General features: G+C 33.1%; 1 protein-coding gene across 4 annotated transcripts in view; it reads left to right on the forward strand.

Moving 5' to 3' along the window:
- The window catches only part of LOC119616256 (protein prickle), a 242,246-nt gene that overhangs the window by 205,204 nt on the left and 10,322 nt on the right, over positions 1–26,720 (forward strand). For 3 of the 4 annotated variants that reach the window (XM_037972609.1, XM_037972602.1, XM_037972587.1), the window contains 2 exons: positions 10,389–11,235; positions 21,526–21,639. In XM_037972609.1, coding sequence (XP_037828537.1) covers positions 10,389–11,235; positions 21,526–21,639 — 961 coding nt within the window. The remainder of the gene's footprint in view (positions 1–10,388; positions 11,236–21,525; positions 21,640–26,720) is intronic. The other variant, XM_037972593.1, reaches the window with a different exon arrangement.

Genomic DNA, 26,720 nt, shown 5'->3' on the forward strand with positions numbered 1-26,720 from the left:
TAAATTAGAATTGGTATAATGACGATTTTATAAAGCCATTGTATCATAGTGGTTATAGTTGAATTTCTGGCTAAAGATAACATCTTAGTTTTTTCTCTGTCGGTCGCCGATATTTTCTTGCCCATGAAGCAGGTTCATTGTACGAATTTTCATCTTTCTTATAAATAGACAGATTTCAATCTTAGTCAGGTAAACATTTAGCCCTCTCGGTTAAGTGCACCAGTAGAAAATATTTTGAGCACTCCTCACTATCTGAGCTGCCCTCACTTTGGTTTGTGTATACGGCAGGAAGACTGACAGGAGCTCATCAATATACCTAGATCGTCTTAGAATCTAATAAGGTCCCTAAACAAAGAATTTGTTCCTTACTTGGACGACTCAAAATAATGGTTGATAAACATTCAAGTAAAGTATATTCCCTTTGAAATTCCCATTGTGAGTATTTATTGATGTTGCAAACAAAATGATAAACATACAAATACTTTTTCACCACAATGATGAAACGAACATATCATAAACAAAATTCAAAAATCCTACCACAGACACAACAATTTAAAATGTTGATTGCGTAGACGAACAACAATTGTCCCATGCCACACGCATCTACTAACATCAGTAAATATTACATATGTATATGAAGTTCTAATAAAGTTAACTTTGTTGCTTTCGTTTTTATTCTGATCCCCTATACTTTGTGTCCATTCAGTTACAAACATTTTTATCGTTTTATTGTCAATTCAAAAATCGTTTATGACAATCATATTGCATGTTCGAATATGTTTGTTTTTTATTAAAAAGAAACCCCCTTAGTGAGAATAACTAACAAATGCGAATACAGAAAATGAACAAGAAACATAAAACTCCTAACCTGAATGTAAAACAATAAAATTTCATAATAAAACTACTAGAAAGTATTCGCACTAAGTCGGAGAGAATTCATGTATTATTAGAGTATCCCAGCAAAAACTGGGTAATGTCGTGTACTTTTCATTGACTACTACTTATCGCCCGCATTACTTTAAAGTACGCCTATAATGACTTACATACATTCAGTAAGTACGTAAGTACTTTTTAGGGCCTTGCCGTTTTATTTGCACATTTTATTGAATCGCGCGTTAGCAACTGTTTTTTACTCGCACAATAAAATAATTAAGCAGTACTGTTGTGAGTATGACAGCAAACTAACGAAAAAGCCGACCTGGTTCATATTCCGTGCGAGCAATTTTTTGTTTGTTTATAAACTTTTTAACCCCTTATTTGAAAGTGCTTATTAAGGTACTTATATGTAAGCGAGTGGGGTAAGTACTTGCCTACAATGTCATCAATGTGTTAAAATAACGATTAAAATGCTAATAAAGAAGTAGTGGAAAGTAGCTTTTTCTTAGCTTTTTAACTCATTACTTTTCAACGTAAGTATTTGCTGGGATGTTTTTTGAATTCCTTTATGTATAGAGTGTCTCAACAGTTAACTTAAAAAGTTTTCGTATATACAAGTTTAAAAGTGTTTTTGATAAGTATGTTTTTAAAATTTGTTTAAATGGTTTAATCTTTCTTTTAAATAACTTGTTACAACTTTGACCAATATGTAAGAAAAATTTTGTTTCACACTGTAGCCGGCATACCGAATGATTGTGATGATATGTTGTAAATATTTTTTGTATTATTGTTTCATTTCTTTATACCAGTATTTTAGCAATTTTTAACGTTTAGAACTTTAAACACATATACTTCTTGTCTACCAGAGGTTCAACATGACCATCAACTATAAAATTAATAAAAATCTATAGAAGTACAGTCGGTATTTAAGCTATCACCAAACTATACTAATTCAATTGTAAATGTACCCTTTCTTTACTTACCCGGTAAGTAAGCAAGTAATATGTTAATAACTACTTATTTTTATTCGGCGATGACCAAAAAATAACTGGTTACAAATGTGTTTACACGGCTTTTCCTGATTTAAACCGGCTTTATTCGTAAATTATCTTACAAAATGTTTCATTAACAAGTTATTTTATCATGCGATCTGGAATGGTTTCTACAAAAATTTAAAAATCAATATTTCTTTAAAAAACTTCTAATATCGACTCGGGTTAGGTTAAGTTGATAGGAGGATGTATACTACATCAAATCCGAACAAATACACCTAGGCCACTATCGGGCCTGTTGTGGGCTCCTTTTCATGAAAAACAAAAAAAAATGTTCACTGAATGAATTATTTTTCAGTGTTTAGAAATTCAGTTTCCTGGACGTAATTCCTAAGAATCTTCCAACCAGTGTTAGACAGAAATGTTATTTCCGGAATAACATCACTTCCAAGATACTTGGATCTAACTTCGACGAATGATATTGCCTAATTGCCTTCTGGCTGTCGGTAAATATATTAATCGCTATGGGCGCCATATTTTTTCTAATCCAATTTACGCATTCTGTTATTGCTCGGACTTCTGCCTGGAAGCTTGTGCTATGAATTGGAAAACGGTGGTATATTTCTGTTTCTGGGTCTTCAATATAGAACCCCAGCCCCACTTTGTCCCCCAATTTAGAGCCATCAGTGTAACAACGGATTCCTACGTGTATTTGCTCTAATGTTCCGCTTGACAAAAACATTCTATCTGGGATCATCGTTTCAAAGTTTCCGACATATCGGACGATCAGTCACGTCCGATGATTGTGTATAACCTTCCAATGTGTCCAGTATACATTGATGACGTGTCCTATAACCGCTTATGGCCAGTTCGCCTAAAGTAAAGACCCGTTCGGCAGTAAGCGCCGCCTCATATCTTAAATATGTTTCAATGGGTGGAATATCTAGCAACGTTTCCAGAGCCTTGGTTGAAGTAGTACACATGGCACCACTTATACCCAACCAGCATATACGCTGAACTCCCTGAAATAGTTTGATATTGAACTTTTTGTCCAAAGCAGTCCACCAGATTATTGAAGCATAAGCTAGAATTGGTCTAATTACACTTTTATAAACTTATCATAGTAGGACTAAGACCCCATTTCACGCCTATAGTTCTCTACATATCGCCCAGTACTGATGTGCCTTGTTGATCCTATCCTCTATGTGGTGCCTCCATCTAACTAATTCCTATTAGACATACTGTCTATAGCGTATCGGCTACAAATCCTGTTTCAAAAATTAATGTTATTGATAACGACCACTCATTACTAAATAATGTATGAAATAACTACATCATCTACAATACTCATTATCAACATTTGAAAATATTTCACTGGATTAGTTATTTGATTTCTTAAAAGATCTTTGAATAAAGTTAAAATTCCTTAAACAACCGTTATTATTAAAAGGATGTTTTTTGTTCGTTTTATACCAGTTGTTTTTTTTTTTTACTCTTATCAACTTCTACTAAATACAACAGCCATAACAAGAGCTATAAACAAAAGAACTTTTAACTGGTCTCAATGGTAAAATAGCAAGACTGCATTTTATGAACCACCTGTCACTGCAAATTTCTCCCTTAATACAACTTTAAGGGACATTCACAATGGTTGTTTGTACACTACAAAAGGATATTAAGTAAAAAACTTAAAGAAAAGTAATATTTAAGTATTTTAGTGTGTATTTATATCCATCATACAAATGATATAGAAGTTTAGAAGATAATTATTCTATCAATAATTTTTGAATATTTGAATACAAATTTAGGGACATTCCATATATTATTCTTGAAAAAAAATCATTAAAATATATTTTACAATTAATTTAGAATAACAATTCCAATATCACAAATGTATGTATATCTATATATTCCATGTTCTCTAAGCGAGATAGCGAACATAATTATCTGTATATCGCTTTTTACTATATCCTACCAAACTTCAGTAGGGAGGGTACCAAAGATTAACGCATGTCCGTCCTTCCTTCGTCCATCAAAACTTTAAGACGCATTTATTAAAAAACCATTAATCGATGTAAATTGATAGAAAGTTTTTCATATAAATTCAATTCTACAGCATCCAAATCAACCAAAATAAAAAACTTTTTCTTGTACAGTGTCTAATTTTGATGAATTTATAACACTTTTTTATAACAATGTCTTGCATGCATCATATTATATATGAATACGAAGAGACTTTTAAAATAAAATATACGAAACTAAAGTAATAAAATGTTTTCAAATCACGAAAAGTTAACGTATGAATGTAAGTAACTGTAATTTATGCCTGTAATTCAGCATAAAATGAACAACAAATTGACAAAAGAGACAAATAATGCAAATAATAAAAATGGAAATTCAAATGTTTCAAATACTTTAGACTCCACAACAGACTATATAGACACAGACTGAACAATAGTTACAAACTCAAAACTTGAAATTAGGCAACTGCATGGGGGATATGAGTATACGGACATGAGAATATGAACTAAATTGACTCGAATATATATAAACTACTACTATAGGCACACTTGGACAAAGTCAAATTGTCTGACACAATTAAATGAAAAACAAAAAATAAATAAACCGAGCAGCAGACTTGTAGCAAAGAACTTGATGGTGGGCATGAAATGTGCAACTGTGAAATGCAACACCTCCTACAATCTCTGTGAAGTTATACTTTGTTTATTTCTGTTAAATTTTCAGCCAAAACTGTTGCAACTCTTATAATATGTTGCAGACTTGCATTTGATTTTGTCTGACTGGTTACGGCCATTAAAAGTATTTTAGAGGCAAGTTCAATGAATTTGACAGAATTGCAATATGGTAAGCCGCCTTTTGCATAAAATAAAATTCGTTTTAGCTGAAAAAAAAAGTTGTCGAAAAAAAATGATCTCAATGACATTATAGCCAACAAAGAAAAAAAACATACTGTGTAAAATTCAAAAGTTTTTCCCATTACAATAGTTTTAAATGTTTAAATTTAGTTTTTGGCAAATTTGTTTCCCATTTTCATTTTCTACCCAAAAGAGTCCCGCTGTGAAACGTTTTTCAGTTTTAGGAAAAATGAAAAAATAAAATATTTACATGGTTTTTATAAATATTTTTTACTCATGGTTTTAGATTGTTCTTAATATTGGCTTGGTGTAGAATCGTTTAAAAATATTATAAATTTCCGTTATATTTTGCGGGTGATAAATGAATACCGATATCAGATTCGGTTTCAGCACCTCAAAAAATCCATGTATTTCTATCCAGTCACATTGGTTTTAAAAGTTCTTCCAAATCTTCATTTCCTTGGCCTATGTTATTAAACTACTATTATACCTTTAAAAATTCCTTTAAACGATGTTTCAATTTTAACACCTGATTTTCAAAAACAATTACAATTGGTTAAAATTCAATTTGTGGTTTAACTACAAAACTTTACTTGTTTTTTACTAATTTGTTTTAATTTCAATTTGATGATACGTGCAACTATTACACAGGAATAAATAAACATCGAAATCATATAAAAAATCGTATCGTAATTCGGCAATGACGAATCTTAAATATACTTATTCAAACCTTGCTAAAAACAGTAGCATCTATAAAATGAAATACCAAAAATATACATCGATTTAAAGCTTAAGATTTTATGTCAAGTTGGGCAGTACTAACTAGTCTCTACATCAAGAAACCCGTTGCTCTAAAAAGCAGTTTTAATATCATCATGAAGAAGATATTATAGAGGTTAAAACTTTATTTTAAAGTCGAGAAGTCGAACTTTTAGACGATATACATAAATACATATGTAACTGATTTTATAAATTATGCTCTCTTCCCGCTTTTATAAGTAGATACGGAGAGTGATACTATCAAAACCATAGTACACTTTGCTTCTGCACTCTCGCAGTGGCGATACGGACTCTTTGTTAAGGGCCACAATCGCTTTTCTGATAGCTCCTATCGGTTCGGATACCTTCACCACCTTCCAATCATGGACAGGTAAAGGAGGGTTTCCGCTCCGAAGGAGCGCCAGAATCTCCGCCGGGTCGTGTGGCTCAGTTGACATGAAGGCAATGGATCTCGGTCTGCAAGGGATTTCACATACCGAGACCACGTCCAACTTAGAACCTGTCCACACTTCCCCAAGGGAATCAATCGCCAGCTTGAGAAGTAACGTAGAGCGCTAATTCGAACAAGCAGCAGTTTTATGTGACCCTGGAACCATCCAGCATCATAATTTTGGAGAGGCGGGATTTTCCAATACACCCCAAGCATTCGTCACTGTTGCTCCTGTTGATAATAGTCCTTGCCTGTGGGTTTTTGGCAACCTCAATGAAAGGCCTATTAACGACGACAGTTTGCGCCTTTTTTGGACGTTTATTCGTCGGCTGAATATTCGACAAAGAAGGGGAATCTTCCTCGGATCTCTGCCGTTTAGGCGCCTCAGCAGCAGACTTAGTCACTTCTGCGTTAGCTGAAGGATCTGAGTCCTTTTGTCTTTTTGGCCCAATCAAGAGACAATTTCTCGTCCTTGGACAATGCATTGCTGGGCTTGGCGCCATGACGCTCAACAATGCGTTCGCCGGTGTGCAAAAGCCCTACGAGAAGCTGTTTTGTGCCGTTGGGAATCTGCTGATGGTACACTGGAAGAGCCCGACATCGAGTTCGACGACTATTCCAGCATACGGGGAGGTGCGGATGAGAGGTACTTGCCACAACGGGCAATGCCTCGCACCAAAACTGAAGGTTTGGTGTTTGCTTTCGCATTTTTCGCCTACTACCAGGACACAAAAGCTGTCGTCCCTCTGGGATAAAACAGACCATCAAGCCGACCAATATGGAACAGACGCTTGATGGGTTTCGGACATGCACTTTTAAGTGCTGGAATCCACTAGGGATTCAGTCGGACTGCTCTACCAATTGACCTATCACAGCAGAGCTGGCTCCGTCAGCATGACCCATAGGATTCATTGCACTTAAGCCTTCACATCGCCACAAGATGACTACCCTTTGTGCATTATATTACACTATATAATGCCCCAAAATTAAAGGAAGTTACAAACAGAATGACAAACTTATGTACATAGTATACATATACATATAGCCTAAACATTCTGATAAAGAGTATAACAATAAAAAAAAAAACAATGAATTCCATATTTAATTGCTTTGAAACCACAAAAACCGCCTGCAATAATATTGACACATCAAAATGTTAAGCGAACTAGAAGAAATAAAATTGCAGACATGTGTATGTATACTGAAAACTATTGAGAAAAAAATCACTCTAACATGGACATTAGAAGTGTAACCAAATTTCGTACTTAGACCAAGGTAAACAAGAGTGCGATTAAAAATAAAATAAACATTTTATAGAACCCTGTAGGTCTTAGAACTTTATAAAACTAAAGTTTGAACACAAACTTCATGAATTGTCCCGATTTGGTAACTAAAAAAAAAACCTAAAAAAAAGTTATCCTCCTAATTGATATGTTGCAGACAATAAACAATGGATGCACTCCCATATATTATTGTTAAAACTACATTAATTTTAACATTTCTATGTATTTGCACATGTACACAATTCCACGGATGTATTTTTGTCTATCAACAACATTGTATTTAGATACAATTGAACGAAAAAATATTTCGCGAGTATGAGAATGGCTAAAGTTAAGGTTTGTGTTTCGACCATAAAAACAATGTTATTTTTAACAAAACGCCCGCATTTGTATTGACATTTTTATCAAAATTCTCGTATTTTGTACAAATGTTTGTGCATGGATACATGGGATTTTACTACATTATTGTAGTTGAAGAAATTCTTTAAAATAATGAATTCTTTTTTCCCTTTTTGTAATGACTTATTTAAGTACTTATTTGTAAGCGGGTGTGCATTACATCAAGTTGTTAAAGTAACAATATTTGTAATAATTTTGGAGTTGTATACAAAATTGTGCTATGTTGACGTCACACAGCGGTATAGGAAAAAAAAGAGGGAAATAATTCGGTAACTTCTAAACGGTTAATCCGATTTTGGTATGCACAAAGAGGAGGTGTTGTCGAGTTTAGGTTTTGAATTTGGACCTTATAGGCCAACCAGGGGCCCGGCGGGGGGTCCTCAAATTAGGACACCTCGGCTATGTTAAATTTTTAAAACTATCCTATTTCTTCATTTCAGTTCCGATTTAAAAAAAATTCGTATATAGAATCTCCTCATCGAGCACTATAAAAAATGTCGTCGTAGCAGTAAATTATCCCTTATAGTTTAGGAGATATTCGCATTTGAAAATTAAAATTTTAAAATTTTTACCGTCCTTACTTCAGTTTTTTGATAATAGCGGGTCCAAATATTCCCGATTTTCGCCATTTTTTTTATTCGCTTAACAACAAGTTTATATATCAAGCAGTGAAAGAATTATGTAAAAATCATGACTGAGTCCAAAGTTATAGGCATTTTAATTTAAAAAATTAAAAAAAGGCGATTTTTTGTCATTTTTTTGGGAAAAAAGTATATTTTTCTTTTTAAGTTATCTAAAAAGTTTATAAGAAGATGTATATAGAATTTATACTTTTTGGAAAGCTGACTTTACATAAAATATGATAAATGAAACAAAACCTCCATCCAAAAAAACCCTATTTTTTATGGAAAATTCAATTTTGAGCAAAATTTCTCAAATCGCATAGTCGATATCAAATTATAGTGACCTGTTTTATATGACCCAATATGTTCTTAATCATTTTGTAACGGGTTTCGATAACCCCGCCCCTGGTATGGATATAATAGGCAAAAAACCAAAAAATCCCATTTTTGGGATTTTTTAAAACTTTTTTGGGAATTCCGGGATTTCTAATAAGAAAATTCGAAATTTTTATTTAATTTTGGATTTTGAGTAAAAAAATCTACCTAACTGTAAAATTTCATCAAAAAATATTCATAAATAAAATTTTTATTGCAATATGAAAAATTTGTATCTTCGCAAAAACTGAATAAAAAACATTAGGGAAATTATTAGGGAAAACTCAACATCTTTTAGAAAATTTACCTAGCACTATTATTTAAGAGTTAAATTTAAGAGTTAACCTTATTAAAATCGGATTAACCGTTTAGAAGTTACCGAATTATTTACCTCTTTTTTTTCCTATACCACTGTGCGTCAGGACAAAATTTTCGAGAAATGGTATCTTAGAATGAACCAAATTTTGATTTTCGGTGGGAACCTCAGCAACTTACATTTTGGGGCCAACCTTTTTGGGTTTTATAGGGATATTCCGATTCTCTCACAATTGGTTCTTAGGGAATTTATCCGTTTATTATTCTCCCATCTCTTTCTTTTCTTTTAGTTTTCTTCTGCAGGTTTATTTCTCTATCTTTGAATCTTCACACTTTACGAAAGGAATCATAATGGATCTTATTCTTTGAAATCTCTGTCTTTTTCAATACAAATTGTTTGAATAGTGGCCAAATGTTTTAATGCAATTTTATAGCTTCTAAATCTTTGAGGTTTTGTTTGCTGATAAAACACACCCTATAAAAACTACTGCTTCTTGACCATTTTTCCCACAATTTATTTATTTTACAAGTTATGTCCTGTTATTCTTCATGAATTATTACGATAACAATGGTTTTAAAACCAGCAAATAAACAGAAAGCTGTAAAGATAATACGTATAAAAAATATACAATATTTATTAAATTTTGAAACAAATTTATAAAATTTAATACAGAATTCAAATAAATCAACAAAACTTTAGCACTTCCATCTGCTCAAATCAGTGGGACACCAAATTATAACCAGAGCACGAACATTAATCGAGGTTTCATTTAAACATTTAATGTTGTTTTCTGTAGAGGACCATTTCCGAGAGGTTGGGTTTGTAATATTCTGTAGCCCATAAATAAAGCAGACTAAAATGTTTCCAATTTAACTTCTAACTGGTGTAGTTTGTCAATGGTACCGATTCACTTTTCCTTGTAGTATAAAATAGTTTGTAAATTAATTACCTACCAGTTCTTACTTACATCCTAAAGATAAACTTCATACAGAATTAAATTAAAATACATTAAATTTCAATACACGTCTTAAAACTTGTAATGAATATCGATTAAACATGTTAATCGAATAAAACTGTGATTAATAAAACTAAAAGTCATTATATGACAAATCTGTACAAAATAATTTTCTGTCTTGAAAACCTTCAAACTTATTAAATAAAATACCTGTTTTAGTTTTTTTTACTATAATCAAATTAAATAAATTACTCACGTGTACATTTTAATTAAGTTTCAATTTGTTATGGTTCAACCATTTAAATTTAAATTATTACAAGATAAAATATTTTCATTTTCTTTTAAATTAATAGACAATTTATCTAATCTTGTCGCAGACGCGTAGTTTTGATCATCATTAATCTTTTTATAAAATTTTTTTAAGCGCTGTTTTTATATGTAAACGAACATTGATCACGTTTTTTCTTGGGATTTTTCTTTCAGGCCCATCAGTCGAACGCCGCTAACCCAGGTGTCGTATTTACAAAAAATACCAACATTGCCGCGTCACTTTTCACCAAGTGCAGGAGGAAGTACGGCGGCAAGTTCAAACACGCCACCGCCTCTACCACCATTGGGCAGTTTAAGACATCTTGGCAACAGCAATGTCGCATCACCGTCATCATCAACATCGTCAACGGGGCCAATGCCAAGTAGCTCATCGGCTGGAGCTTTATACAATCCCTCAGCAGTTGCAGGTTTGCCAACATCACCATTGCCCATGCAACGTCAATTTCAACAGCAACATCAACAACAACAACAACAGACATCTCATTTGCCACCATTACCACCACATCAACAGCTACAACAGCAGCAGCAACAACAGCATCATCACCATCATCCTCATCAGTATCTGCCACCTCATCTACAGCATCAACAGCAAATGCAACAACTACAGCACCAACATCAGCAGCAACAGCAACAATTATCTTCAAATACATTGCCACATCAGCCATCACAGTATTCACCTGCGGCATCGGCATCTTCATCAATCTCCAAATACTCATCATCGTCACTAAAGCATCCTCATCATCCTCATTCTCACAATCCACAGCAACAACAACAACAACAACCGCCACCACCACATCAGCTGTCTCCAGCAATTTCATCACCATCGCCGCCCTCTCTGCTGCATCATCCCACTGGCGGTGGTGTTGGCGTTGCTGGTGTTCATCCTCCTTTTTTGGTAGGTCAACATTTGGATATGCAACGGCAATCCCACTCAGATGATGATAGTGGTTGTGCTTTAGAGGAATATACTTGGGTACCACCAGGACTAAGACCAGATCAGGTATGTTTCTTCTTCAATTTGGCATATTTATGATCATTGACCTCAATGTTATCTGACACCAATGGAATTGTTATGCACGTACTTTTCAAATCTACATGTTCTATTTAATTCCCATACACGTCCACCAGTGTCTGTACAAATGTACAATAAATGTGCACGAGTGGATATTTCCATGTCAGGTGTTTGCAAATTTATTGAGATTTTTTTGAATTAATCTTTTTATCTAGTATCTCACTCACATACACATACAATTTATCTTCACATCCCCATTCGTACGCACTATTCCGGACAGGTAGTATTTATAAATGGATGCTCGTATTTGTGTTTGAATGTGGCCAACTGTGGCGATCTGTAGAACATAAATCAAGTGATGAAGAAAATGTGACGACTACTTGATAAAAATTAGTTCAGTAAAAGTTGATAATTGGAACAATTTCCAACAGAAACTAGTTCTGTCTTTTTGCCATTTAAATGTCGACCATTTGTATATGAGTGGATGGATTAATAATGATCTAAATGTAATTATAAAATATAGACTATTTTAATGGAGAAATAATTATCAGTTTAACATATAATGTCAGCAATAAATACAGAGGAAAATATTGTAAGATCATAGTTTTACTGTTGTTCTTGTAAGAACATGATTAAATTGATTTAGATGAGTTAAGCTGCTTACGTTATATGTAAAGTAGATGATTGCTGATTAATAACTCGAAATTAGTAAGAATTTTTTATTCATCTAAACGGAATATTACACATACCCGACAAAAATTTAGATTGAAAAGTAATGAGATAAAATGCTGCAAAAATCCGCTTTTCACTACTTATTCATTAGTATTTTTACTCATGATTTTAACACGGTTATGACATTGGAGGCAAGTACTTACCACGCTAGCTTACAAATAACTACTTATATAAGTTCTTCCAAATAAGGAGTTGAAAGGTTGTTTCTTTTAAAAAAATCGATGACAGAGAATACGAACATTGGCTTCTTGTTCGTTAGTTCGCTGTCTTACTCACTTTATTTATTGTGTTCAATTTTATATTTTACACACGTAATAAGTCGAATTCAAGTCTTAAATTCTGCTAATAAGTGATATCTGAAATTTTGAAATATTTTTTTAATTTCGAAGGCACGATACTTATCAATTATAATTTTTCTCATGGAATCAACCTTTGGCGAACTGTTATTATTGTCCAGGAAAATCGGTACTTTTGACAAGGGTATATGAAATCTCACAATTCAGAATGTAAGGAGTCTTAAATATTTCATTATATACTCCCCCGGGGCATGTTTCCTTGATGTATTGCATTCCCGGGGTATAGAGGTGCTACCTGTACTTATAGTCTGCCGGGACTATAAACTGGTGATGATCAAATGTATCCTCGGCCTGTCTTTGGAATGATTTGACATGGAATCGAACCAGAGCACCACATTATCTGGTACTGCGGGCGACCATTTGCCGCAGGACTTTGTCCTGGCTGGTCAGTTGGTTGAGATTCTTCGGGATCCACGTAGTTGCTGTGGTTTAAACCCAAGCACCCTCGGTTAAAAGACTGATACACGTTGAAATATAAATTTCTGTTACCGCTCCTTGTTTTTATCTGTGGAGATGTCGGAGTAACGGATGGAGTAACAATTGAAGTGGCGGAGGAGTTGGTTGAGACATTGGCGGAGTTGTTAATACCTTAATATTTAATTTATCGGCGATTTTCCTTCATGGTTTAGTGTGATGGATTTTACTCTAAAACATACTCAACTTATCACAGTAGGTCCTTGTGGCCACTAAAATAATTCCGATTAAATATAATATAGATCTGTGTTTTCGAACCAGATCTATATTTAATCTATGTTTACGTCCCTAGATCCTGTTGCCGAAACAACAGAGAGGTCTCAGTAGTGTGGTGGGGCGACCTTAAGAGGTCAAGGAATGCATTGGGGTGAGTCTTTAGATGATGAGTATAGGGTGATTTCACCTGATGTCTGCCTCTTCTATCGACTCTAACCAGTGATTGCCTTTTCCTTTGTCGAGTTTTGATTGAGCTTAACTCATGATAACTGTCATTCCTGAACCGGGCTACTATGGAAAGAGATTAGATAGCTCGACTATTTGAGCAAAGTCCTTGTACATGCACTGGCACAACCATGTACAAAAATTGCCACCTGCGTGTAAGATGCTGAGTCCTCAAAGAAGCTCACTCAGTGGTTGAAAAAGGCCACCGTTAAATCAGGTCAATACGGGCAAAGGCAAAGCACTTCGACATTCATTTCATAATATACTGGATATTTAGGGCGATCATAAAAACTAGTCTTACCTATTTTCAGAGTGTTTTTTAATTGCAAAGACATTTTACCTAGTCTGACCTATTTTTCTACGACATCTCGAGACGTCGACTATTAATAGCTACGAAGACAGTATCAAGTCTCTTAACTCCAATGTAATAATATAAAATTGTCTTCTCAATTACATTCAGTTCCTGTTCCAATTCAATTCAGAACATTATCGAAATATATAAACGGTTCTCCAGTTTTGAACATGATGGAAGCTTGAACACCATTTATAACTTTCAGAAATACCCCAGGTATTCTGGCCTTATCTTTTACAGAAAATAAATCTGACACTTGAGCAATATGTTAAGTAAACGAAAAAGTGTCAGTCCAACACTTTCTAAACAATTTCCCTGCTTAACAAGAGTGAAGATTAAGATATTTATCTTGATAAAGGACTACCTCTTGATCTTCACCATTTCGAAAATGTACCACTTACGAATATAATAAAATTTGATAAATGTTACGGATGGTCCTCCCGAGTACCACAAAATTCACAAGTTTTTAACAGTATCACAACTAAACCAAATGACATCCCTCTCCCTGGCATCCTTCTTCTTCAATGTAACCTAATCTAGGAGTTTCTGGGAATAATTTATAATCAAAAAGGTCCGAAATTACTCTATATTTTATTATGTGATTTCTAAGAACTTGAAATTGACAGATAAGCGGACGAACAGATGGATTAAGGTAGATTATCTTATAATTTCATAAGTTCCCAGAATATGGATATAACAGCCGATATTTTGATATCTGCAAAAGAAATATGAAATAAAAATAATAGTTAAATTTCAATACCTGATTTATGTTTAACGTACATAAACCTGACTTAAATTTACTTTTTAAAACAATATAATTTTAATTTAATTTTCAAAAACGAAATTGAAACTTTTATTGCATCGTTGATGTCCCATTTAACATTCTTTTTATCTGGTCATCAAACATATTTTAGTATTCAATGGGACAAATTTTTGTTTGGTCAGCAAAAAATAACTTAAAATAATTAATATCAATCAAGGTAGACTTTCAGATACACTAAATAAGTTTTCTCTATTTATAAATTATTTTTGTAATTCAAATTTTTATAATAAATATAATTGTTACATAATTTTTATACAAATATTTGTGTAAATTTTCATATGTTAAATAACAATTTTTGACACATTTGTTGTAGCATGAGAAAAAGAACTGCATATGCCATATAAAAAGTAATACATTTAACAATAAATACCAGAGCACTAAATGCTACAATCAACGAGGTTTAGTGGAATTACTGACATGTGGATGTAAACGCAATAAAAAAGGGATTTAAATGCTGAAGTACAGTGATAAACAAAATTTGTACAGGATATACATATGTATGAGCAATAAAAACTTGAATTTGAGATCTCGTATGTGATGAAGATTTCCACATACAGTATTAAGCGATGATTCAAAGTGATTTAATGTGTATTTGAAGATCAAATTACGAAAGGTTGTTTTAATTTTTAATTATACAGGCAAAGAAAATTTGAAAGGTTTTCCAGATATCATGTCATAAAGCTTGAAAATGATAATAGTGCGAAGAAACTTTTTTAATAAAGTTTATTATGTTATCTATCGACTTTTAATTATAAAATGTTCTATAAACTTTAAAATAAAGGCCTAACACCAGACATATCATCATTCTTCTTCGAGATATCTTCCCCTAAACCTTAAAAACTCATAGTTTTCTGTATATTCATGGTATTTATACGCTACACTAATATTGTTTGCTTTGTAAATACTGTTTATTTATAACGAACAAGAATGTCTAAGTGCTTAACGTGAACACCTGCCTTGTCGGCTTTATTTCCCGGTGGCCCTTTTCATCCACTGGGAAGACTTAAGAGGTCTACCATGCACCCCTTAATCCTTTTATGAAGAACTCAGGTGGCAATTTTTGTACTTGGCTGTGCCGGTCCATGTACAAGCACTTTGCTGAAGTACTCGAGCAATCTAATCATTTGCCATAGTAGCCCCATTGCGGAATGACAGGCAGCATGGAATCCCAAGACAAAGTCCGACAAGGAAAAAGTAATCACTGGTCTAAAGTCAATAGAAGGAGAGTAAACCCCAACATCAGATAAAATCAATCTTGCGGTATCATACGCCGGAAGGTGATCACCCTTTAGATGTAATGAAAGATTGCATTATTTATCAACTAATGACCCATTCCAGTGCATTCCTTAACCTTTTAAAGCTCGCGCAACCACACTATGGCCCTGTAGATTCGGCAACAGCACCTCAAGACGTATTTGGTAGACCGAAATATCCAACCAATAAATCAAGATTCCTCTGTATGTTAGTTGGAATTTCCAAAGTAAATTCGAACCCAATAATTGCACCGACAAGATGAGTAGAGGGCCTCAACCATAAGTCGCGTAGCATGAAACAATATGTGTCCTGTTGAGATGGCAACATCACCGAGAACTTCTCTGAAGTAAAAGGTCTACTAAATCAGTACTAGTCTCCTCTCGGGCAGTGGCTTCTTTCCCGATATTTCACCAACTTACATCACTTCCATTCTCAGACCATAAAGAACAATCTATGGAATAACTGGCAACTACAAAGTGTCAAAATATAAATTCCCCAACCTATACTATGAGAAGAGTAAGAAATACTCCACGGGTTCAGGAATCCAGCATAAGTTGCTCTCTCACATCACCCAGTGACATCTATTTAGAAGGCCACAGCACCGAAGAGAGGATTCAGACATATATAGCATGGCATATATCAGTACTTAAAACAACATTCTCTCCCCGCGAATTTGGATTTAAACCACAGCCACTACGTGGGTCCCAAAGGAACCTCAACCAACTGACCAGCCAGGACAAGACCTGCGGGAAACTGGCCACCTATAGTGTCAGATTATAGGGTGATCTGGTTCGACCCCATGTCAAATTATTTCAAGGAAAGGCCGAGAATACATTTGATCATCACCAGTTTATAGTCCCGGCAGATTATTGGTATTGGTAGAACATCTTTTTCCCGAGATTTCACCAAGGTAACATGTCCCCGGGGGGTGTTTATAACGAACGAAATATTTGTTCCACACCTACCTAAGGATATTCCAATAGAATTTTTTGGTTTTATTTAATGATTTAATATTTGTAAATATGTGTTCACTTTTACTTTTCACTGTTCTTATAAAATATTCTATATCCCAAAACAAAATCAGTAAAAAAGCATACATTTTATTTATTTGACGCTTCAAAGTTGAGTTTTTATTAAAAACAAAACAAATACACACAGTGAGACTTACGTACAAATATAAGTCCTTATTAAAGGATTTATTTAAATTGACCAAATATGCTGTTTGTTTGTCTGTCTGTCTGTATGTTATTTTTCTTTTTAATAAATTTCTGTTTTGATTACTTCTGCCATACGGACTGTAAATTTTTCCTTAACTCATAAAAATCAAATGAAAAACGAAACCAAAGTCAAAGGAAAGAAAGATGAGAAAAATATATTACAAACCCTAAACCATATTTTATTTATTCAAAAACTGAATTTGACTGACATGACTGGTAAATAAAAAAAAGGAACCCTGCCATGGTCAGACTGTAATAAACAAACAATCCGAAAATAAAAGAGGAAAAAAGTCAGAAAAAACAAGATTGCAGAAGATTTATTTTACAGCACTGAACAATTCACGGTAATAATTTATACTGCAATCTTTTGGGGACTGTGAATGTGACTGGGATTGTAACTGCGAGTGGTCGGTTGGTCGGCCGCTGTTGTTTTGGCTACAAACGTTTTCATTCATCATGCCACCATCACTGCTGCAGATGCTGATGTTGGTCACAGTGTCCTTTGTCTGTCTGCTAACAACTCATACACATGTATTTTTTAATCTTTTAAAAATACATAGAACTAAATAAATATTTTCCCCAGTTTTTTTTTATTCTTCGATTTTTTGCTACTTTTTTATCTGTGTGAAATAAAATCCTGTAATTGATATTATGATATTTTATTGAGTATGTATGTATGTGTCTTTTATATTTTTGATTCGCTTTTGTGTCATTGCAATATAAAAGTCACTTTGATGTTGTTAAATTACCAATAAGGTCTAGGGATTTTGTAAAACAAAAAAAAATAATAAAAAATAAAATTAAAGCAGGATATTGAGTTGTCATAAAAAGTTTGATTTTATTTATGTACTTAGTATATTTAGCATTTTTTTATTGAATTCATTTCTTCTTCTTATTTTTATGTCATGAGCTAATAGTCTTAAAAGTATTTGGTGGAATATTTACGAAACACATCATTAAATTGTCATTTGGTGTTAAAAGTGTAAGAAATTAACTTGGTGTTGTATATTGTTTTACAATTTTGTTTTTGCAGTTAATAAAGTATCAACTGCTTCTTAGTAATTTATGGTAGAATACAAAATTCTTTAAATTTGTAATTATTTGCAGATAACACCAGGCAACAGAATTTTGAAAATGTTGGTTCATAGGATTGCTATAAATAATAATAATTATAATAATAATAATAATAATAATAATTCTGCTTATTTTTAACATATTATATTCTGAGCAAGACTGCATTCTTTCTAATTTGATAAATGAATAGGACGAAGCCTATTGAAAATGATTAAAATCGGTCCCATACAACCGTACCCCTCGAAAAGCCCATTATTATACTACCGTCAAAATTTGATATAACGAATCTCAAGGAGATTACAAAATTCTTCGTTATAGATACTTATTCGTTATAAATAAGTTTCAGTGAAACCTTGACATAACGAAATTACAAGAAATACGAACAAAATTCGTTATAGCTATAGTTTTTTATCTAAATTCTATTTTATTGAAAAATATTAGTAACAAATAAGAAATTATAGTTAGGCGTGGCCGACCATATAATACCCTACACCAGTTATAAATATACACTGTGATTTGTTTTTATAATAAAAAGCATTCGAAGGGCTATATTCAATAGTTGCTATCTGTAATTTAATTCTGAAAACTCTCTATCTATTCCAAAAATTGCTTTAAAGTCTATCCCTCTGGATAATTTTCTGTCACAAAACTAGTTTTCTTAATAATTTGGACATACTGAACACAAATAATTAAAAAATATTTAACAAGTAAGGGTGTTATATTCGGCTATGCCGAATCTTATATACCCACCATCAAACCTCGTTTGACTCGAATGAAACTTACTTATGTCGAATTTCATCTATATACTCGTATTTTTAGGCCAGTTATAAGCGTTAAAGTAATTTTCTGAAGGGGACCTTATATAGGGGGTAGGGTCAATTATGGGTCGATCCTCATAAAATTTGGGAGACAGAATTTGGTTCATATTAAATTTATTTGTTTCAAATTTCATCGGTACACTCTTATTTTTACGCCATTAATGAGCGTTAAAGTCATTTTCTGAAGGGGACCTTATATGGGGGGTAGGGTCAATTATGGACCGATCCTCATAAAATTTTGCATAGTGATTTTGGATCATAAGAAACTTACTTATGTCGAATTTCATCGCTTTATTATTATTTTTAAACATGTTATGACTGTTAAAGCTGCTTTTCGAGGGGCCACTTGTACAGGGGCCATCCGAAAACGTGGACCAATACCAAACAAACCTTATCTATAAGAAATATTTATGTGAAATTTCAACCCTCTAGCTCTTTCCATTCAGACTCTATCATGCTTTCAACAGACAGACAGACGGACGGACAAACATGGCTAGATCGTCTTAGAATTTAATGAGGACCCAGAATATATATACTTTTGTGGGTCTATGACCAATATTTCGATGTGTTACAAACGGAATGACCAATATACCCCCCATCTTTTTTGATGGTGGGTATAAAAACGGTATAATAATTTTCGAGATATTGCTCATTATGAACCTAACTAGTTTAATTTTACTGACGTGTTTAAGCATATAACGTTGATTTTGGACCAAAACATTATAATCTGGTGCTTTTTCAACAATTTGGTTTCTTTTACTCCATTAAATTGCATCAAATATAATACTGATTAATACTAAATCAAATAAAAATTTTATATTTCTATGAAAAACTCTCTATATGTTGGTTCTATGAAAATTTTCGTAGAAAAAAAGCTCTTTCTGATATAAATTTGTGAAAATAATGCAAAATTTTAAATTCTTTTTATATAAAGGTTTTAGATATGGTCGTAGAAATATATTGTAGAAGAAAAATTTTAAAAATCTTCCCGAACTAGCGAAAAAAACACATAAATAGAGTCTATTGAATATACATAGTCCCTCGATTTATTTTATTTTCTGAGAGCCTTTTTTAGATAAAGGCTTTGTATGCGAGTGAGTGGCCTTTTTTAACCATTTTCAATAGACTTCGTCAGATGGACGGACATATCATAATTGACTCAAAAATTATTCTAAGCTGACTGATATACTTTGAAGTGAGTGCGTTACAAACGTCAGCACTGATTCTCCCTACTATAGTGGCGTAGGGTGTAAAATTATAAATTAAATAAAAAGCAAATAAGAAATTATAGTCGGTCGAAGCCGACCATATAATACCCTACACCTGTTACAAAATAAAATGTGATTTAGTTTTCAAATAAAGAATTTAAGTTGATTTGTACCTTGTTTCAGATATACTTAAGCCATTTATTGTTAAATAAAATTGTGGACATTTAAGTCAAATTTTGAAGGGGGCTTTGTATAGGGGCTATGGTCAAATGAGACTTTATAACTATAAAATTCATTGGGGTCATCAAGGCTAGTATTGAACTTGGTTTTGCAGCTTTTTGTCGCGATACGAGTATATTACACATAATTATGAATTTAAGAGCCCTATTCGGCGGGTTTAGTTGTATGGGGGCTAAGTGAAATAGTGGACCGATGTTAACCATTTTCAATAGGCTTCGTCTCTGGTACCATAGAAGATCATGTGCCAAATTTTATTGAATTATCTTCAAAATTACGACCTGTAGTTTGATTACAGGGTTTACAAGCGCTATTCGGGGGTTCAGTTGTATGGGGGTAGGTGAAAAAATGGACCGATGTTAACCATTTTCAATAAGGTTTCTCTCCGATACCATAGAAGATCATGTGCCATATTTCATTGAATTATCTTCAAAATTGCGACCTGTAGTTTGATTACAAGGTTTACAAGCCCTATTCAGGGATTGAGTTGTATGGGGGTAGGTGAATTAATGGACCGATCTTAACCCTTATCAATAGGTTTCGTCCCTGGGACAGTAGATCATGTGCCAAATTTCATTGAATTATCTTCAAAATTGCGACCTGTAGTTTGATTACAAGGTTTACATGGACGGACATAGCTAAATCGACTCGGAAAATGATTCTAAGCCGGTTGGTATACTTTAAGGTGGGTATAGGACCAATATTATTGTGCGTTACAAACATCAGCACAAACACAATATACCCTCCCCACTGAAGTGGTGTAGGGTATAAAAAAACTTTAAAATAAGTATAAATCTTTACATATGAACACGATTGACTTTGCTTTATATTTGATTTTTGTTTATTCTGACTTCGTTATATAGAAGATCTATTACTGATATACTGATACCCTACAGTCCACAGTTTCATGTGCGAAACTTGATAATGACATTAAATTTTAACCACTTACTTATTAACATACTTTTTCCGATTTCAAAGAAGTAGTTAAATAACATCTTATTAATAATGTGTTATTAGTATAAATACTTTCTAATTTATTAGTCATCTTCTCCGTGAAGCTATGGAAGCTGTATACGTTTTTCATGCAATTTCCACTGACTAATTTTTCTAATTATTTGTATGCGATTGCGGTAATACTTAGCCTAATATAACATTCTTACTTTTTCGGTTTAATTCCGACTACAAATTGAAATTACAACTGACCAAATGTTTATTTAATTTTAAATGAGAATTAAACAAAATTTCAATAAATACAACAACATTAATTTTACCTTAACTTTCTTTAATTACAGGTTCGTTTGTACTTCTCACAAATACCGGATGATAAAGTGCCATATGTCAATAGTCCTGGAGAGCAATATCGTGTGAGGCAATTACTACACCAGCTACCACCCCATGATAACGAGGTAATTGAAATGCTTTTATGTCTAATCTATATATAAAACCACAAAATTAAAAAATTTATTATTTTCAAAACTAAAGACTACTTACTCAATTTGCTTATTTCAAACATAAGCAAATGCATATACCCATTAAATCTAAACGAAATTACTTGTTATTTAAGCCAATAATTAGAATACAAAAATATTGTTGTAGCATTAAATTAAGCCCATAATCCTAGTCTATCTTCTGACTAGTAAATTGCATACAACATGGATAAAAACTTTTAAATATATTTCCCATTGCAAGTAAAACACCCACAATATTGGTTTTCGTTTTCAATCCAACAGTAGCTGCTAACCAATAGCCAAATTATAATGCAAAATAATTTGATTTCATTTTATTGTTGTTATTTTTGTTAAACCTTTAAGACCAAGTTGATGGTTTTTCAAGTTCTAGTAACTATGCAGTTCCTGTATGTTGTTTTAAGTGTGTTTTAAACTTGACCAAACTATGTACTTACTTTACTTACATTTTTAACTAATGAATTTTTTCCCACAACTAACAAGCATTTTATTTATACGAGGTATATGAGTCCTCATTCGTATATACGCATATCGAAAAACCTCAAACGAGTTAACTTTCAAAACAAACCCAACAATAACAAAATTATACTAAAAAGTAAAACAACAACTCACCCAAAAAAACTGAATTCAAAATTTCCCATATCAGAGATAACTTCATTGATTGGAATTGCCATGATGTTGTTAACAAGAAAAACCAGAACACAGGACACAACAAAATAAAATGAAACTTTTGGAACAAAAAAACTTACATGCATACATACATTGACAGTGTTGATACTCATATGTGCTCATATAGTTAAGAACAGCATCAGATCAAATAGTATAGACAAACATACGTACATCTAGGGCAGGCTTAAAAGTCCTTTGGGATCTATTGATAGAAACATATAATTTTGATATTGAACAGTTCTAAAAATACAAAACCGCACTATTTTTATTCCCACCATCACGCATGTTTCCTTGATGAAAGACCCTCATCTTGGTGTATTGCAATTCTGTGGTAAAGAGGTGCTACCAGTGTCTCTAGTCTGCCGGGACTATAAACTGGTGATGACATTTTTACTCCTCGGCTAGTCCTTGGATGATTTGACATTAGGTCTAACCAGAACATCACATTATCTGGTACTACGGGTCGCCAGTTGCCCGCAGGACTTGTCCTGCCTGGTCAGTTTGTTGAAGTTCCTTCGGAATCTACGTAGTGGCTGTGGTTTAGACCCAAATTCGCGGAAAAGGTTTGGTTAAAAGATTGATTCATGGTGAAATATAAATTCTCGGGATAAGTTTCTGTTACCGCTCCTAGTTTCTCCTAGTTGTGTAGCTGTAAAACGAATTACGTCTCCTAGGTGCTGTGGCCGAATCAATCACACTACTGTGGTTGCGCAACTTTAAGAGGTCCAGGAATGCACTGGGGTGAGTCTTTAGATGATGAGAATGTTTGTGGGGACAAAGGCATTTCTCATAGCATCAATAGGGTGTTTTCACCTGATGTAGGTTCCGCCCCTTCTATCGACCAGTGATTTCTTTTTCCTTTGTCGGGGTTAGATTGAGCTTGACTCATGACACCTGTCATTTCCCAACGAGATTACGATGGCAAGAGTTTAGATAGCTCGAGTACTTGAGCAAAGGCACGTATACTGCGTGTCGGTGGTGAGTCGTATTTCATTCAGATCTTATGGGTATACATAAGGTGGATGTAGAGTCGATTTTAGATGTTACGAACATCAACACAATCTCATTATAACATCCCTACTTAAATTTTATAAATCCTGATTAAACTTCCTTCATACAACCAAAAATACACCCAATACAAGTGAAAGACAATAACAATAAAAACAAAAATAATGTAGTGATTTTAAGTCCGGAAATGGATACATGAGTACAAAACATACTACTACATACACACATTTATGGGGAATAAAAGTAAATTGTCAACTACTACAAAAAATACAAAAATCTTAATAAAATAAAGAAATTTTCAACAGGAGAAAAAAAGAAATAACTGCCAAAACTATAGCAACTTAACAGGAAAAACATTTAAACAAATTTACATGAATACATACATATGTATGTATGTGTGTTTGCTTGTTTGTTTAGCCAACGGTGCTGCCAAACAAATCACAGGCTTTACTCTGGCTAAAATCTAAACACCCCACGTATATGCGGGGGAATATTCACCAACAGTTTCTCTCATCTAAAGACGGCCTCAGACGTTGGTTATTGCTGCTGCTCAAGTATAATATTTTTGTCTATACTTTAGAAAATTTGCATAGAACTCGAATGTATTCGAAAATATAGAATATGTGAACGAACATTAGACATGGTAGATTGTGAAAAAAAAATAAACAAAACTGATGATCTGGTCTTGGCCAAATGGTAAAACAGCTACCGTTTTGTACTGGCCAAAACATTCAATCCTCAACAATCTAAAACTAACACACTTGGTAATTGTAATGTTAATGAACCCAATAGGAAATTAACGATTAAATGTTATTATCGTTAAAAATTTATTTTAAAAGAAGACTATCGTCTTCTCAGAATATCGTTTGAAGGCTCAGGATTATGTTGGTTATTCTAACATATTCAGTTCAAATTACCGAGAAATTGTATTGAAAAGTATTATAGAAATCACAATATCGATTTTGGAGCTGACTAAATACTCATGCGCAAAACTTTCCTCAATCAAGTATCAACAAGGCAAGAATAGGATATTAAACTGTTTTTCGGAACAGCGCGGTTACAGACTTCACTGATCGCGTGTTATGGCAACTAGTTATGGAAATCCAGTGAGTTGGTCTTTATTAGTTTGCCTAATGCTTGCACAATATTTCAGTCTGAAATTATCGCAATCGTTGAGAACATGTAAAGAATCCGATAATAAATCTCGAGACGTCTGACGTAAGATTTGTTAGGTGCTGCATAACTGGAAACATGGTAGATCGCACAGTGGGGCAGAATGGAAATTTTTTGGAAATAAATCTGGCATTTCTAAACGGCTGATCCGATCGGGATAAAATTTGGAGTGAGCGTAGCCAAGGAGTATTTGAGATGCCCCAGGGACGGCGCTGTGGCGGCTCAAAGTAGGGTACCTACGACATGTAAAATTTTTAAACTCGTGCCATTTTTTTGTTTTTCACCCAAATACAAAGATTTTTATATTTTGTGAAAGCGCTCGACGAGATCTTGAAAAAACATGCTTGGACATACTACTTATCTCTCATAATATCCGAGTTATAGGCATTTAAAAATTTAGTGATACAAAATTTACCATACCTTGGTCCGCCTTTTTTTGAATACCGGGCGTAATTTTGGACCAAATGGACTCAATTTTTTCTTGTTAGTTAGACAACAAAATTTCCAATAATATACAAAAAATTTCAGATCAATATCGTTTACAGATCCAAAAATATACGTTTTTTAATTTAAAAATTCAAAAAATTTTAGATTTTTGGCGTTTTTTTGCCAAAAATGTGTCTTAACTCTTTTATTAATAAAATAAAATTTTTATTAAGAACATATAACAATTTTATAGTTTTCTAAAAGGTACCTTTACGCAGAACGCTTTGGCGTAAAAAACTTGTCCTATTTTTTTAAAAATGTTGCCACTGCGTCCTTCCGAATATGACCTATTTTTTATCAAAACTTCAACTTTGGGCGACATGTTCTAAAATCCCAAAGCTGGGATCAGAAAACTGAAAGCAGTTTTGGAAACCTCAATATGTTTTCTATTTACTCCAAAAGTATTTTCCCAGCCCTGAAAGAAATGTGGACCCTATGGGCAAAAAAGTAAAAAATCCCATTTTTGGGATTTTCATTCCTATTTTTGGGAATTGCGGGATGCCCTTTGACCTTTTCAATTTTTTTTTTGCATATTCTTATTTGAAATGACAAATTTAACAAGCGTTGAAAATTTCATTGAGTTTTGTTCATAAATAAAGATTTTGTCATATATTACATATTTGTTTAATTTCTAAAACTATGATTTATATCAAAATTTTAATAGGATCGCAGATAGCTACAACAATTTAGTCCATATTTATCCCTTAATATCATTTTTTAGTTAGATATGGAAATTCTCGACCCTTTACAAATAATTTCAAGCCAATATCTCAATTACATTCAAAAATATGTTCATTTAAACCTGTGTCCTTTAATTTCATCTTTTTCATATTTTAGTATTAAGTATGACAGCACATATTTAAATCTTATATTTACCTATTTTCTATTTGTTTGCTTATCCTTATAATTGAAAGGTCCTATTATGCTTAAATTTTCAAAAATTTATAACTATTTTTTACCTAAATTTTTTCGACAGATCATTTCGTTCTGTTTCGTTTATGATCATGTAGGTAAAAATATACAGGTAATGATAATTTCGATTCATTCACTAATAAGAAATATCAATGACTGAATTACAGGTTATAGTAATATACATAGTCCTAAATGTTAATAGGTAGACAATTCGTAATTTTTTACTTTGGAATACCTGTATCGGAAATGACAAGAATTGGTATATAAGTAAACTTCTCAGATTTTAAGTACCATATTTAATAAATCTACAATGAAGATTACATTAAAGTACGAAGAGTTGTGTTCCGTTTTATGGAGTATATCTTCAAAAGGGCCAGAAAGAATTGAAGACATTTCAAATTATATAAAAACTACATATAGTAGAAAAGTAGACAAAACAGGCATATCAAAAATTGAAAACTTTTTGATGTAAAAAGTAAGTCTGTGGATGGAAATCAAAAGAAATTTCGATTAAAATTTTGTAGTTGGATGGAAACTACTACGGAAATCTCAACTTACAACACATCAATAGGAGCGCCTTGCAAGTCATACGAAGACTTATGTTCAAGGTAAAAAAAAGAGGGTCACACAAAAACTTTTTTCAATCTCAAATGAGGAAATTGCTGATACATTTAACGAAATGCTGAAAAAGGAAAACCAACATATGGATGTCGTACATGTTGCAACTATTCTTCCTAATGCATCACCAAAACGGCTTAAGCGAATTGTGGAAA

Source organism: Lucilia sericata, unplaced genomic scaffold (genome assembly GCF_015586225.1).
Source record: "Lucilia sericata isolate MDLA Ls3-8-SP2 unplaced genomic scaffold, ASM1558622v1 Contig000002F_arrow, whole genome shotgun sequence".
NCBI lineage: Eukaryota > Metazoa > Arthropoda > Insecta > Diptera > Calliphoridae > Lucilia > Lucilia sericata.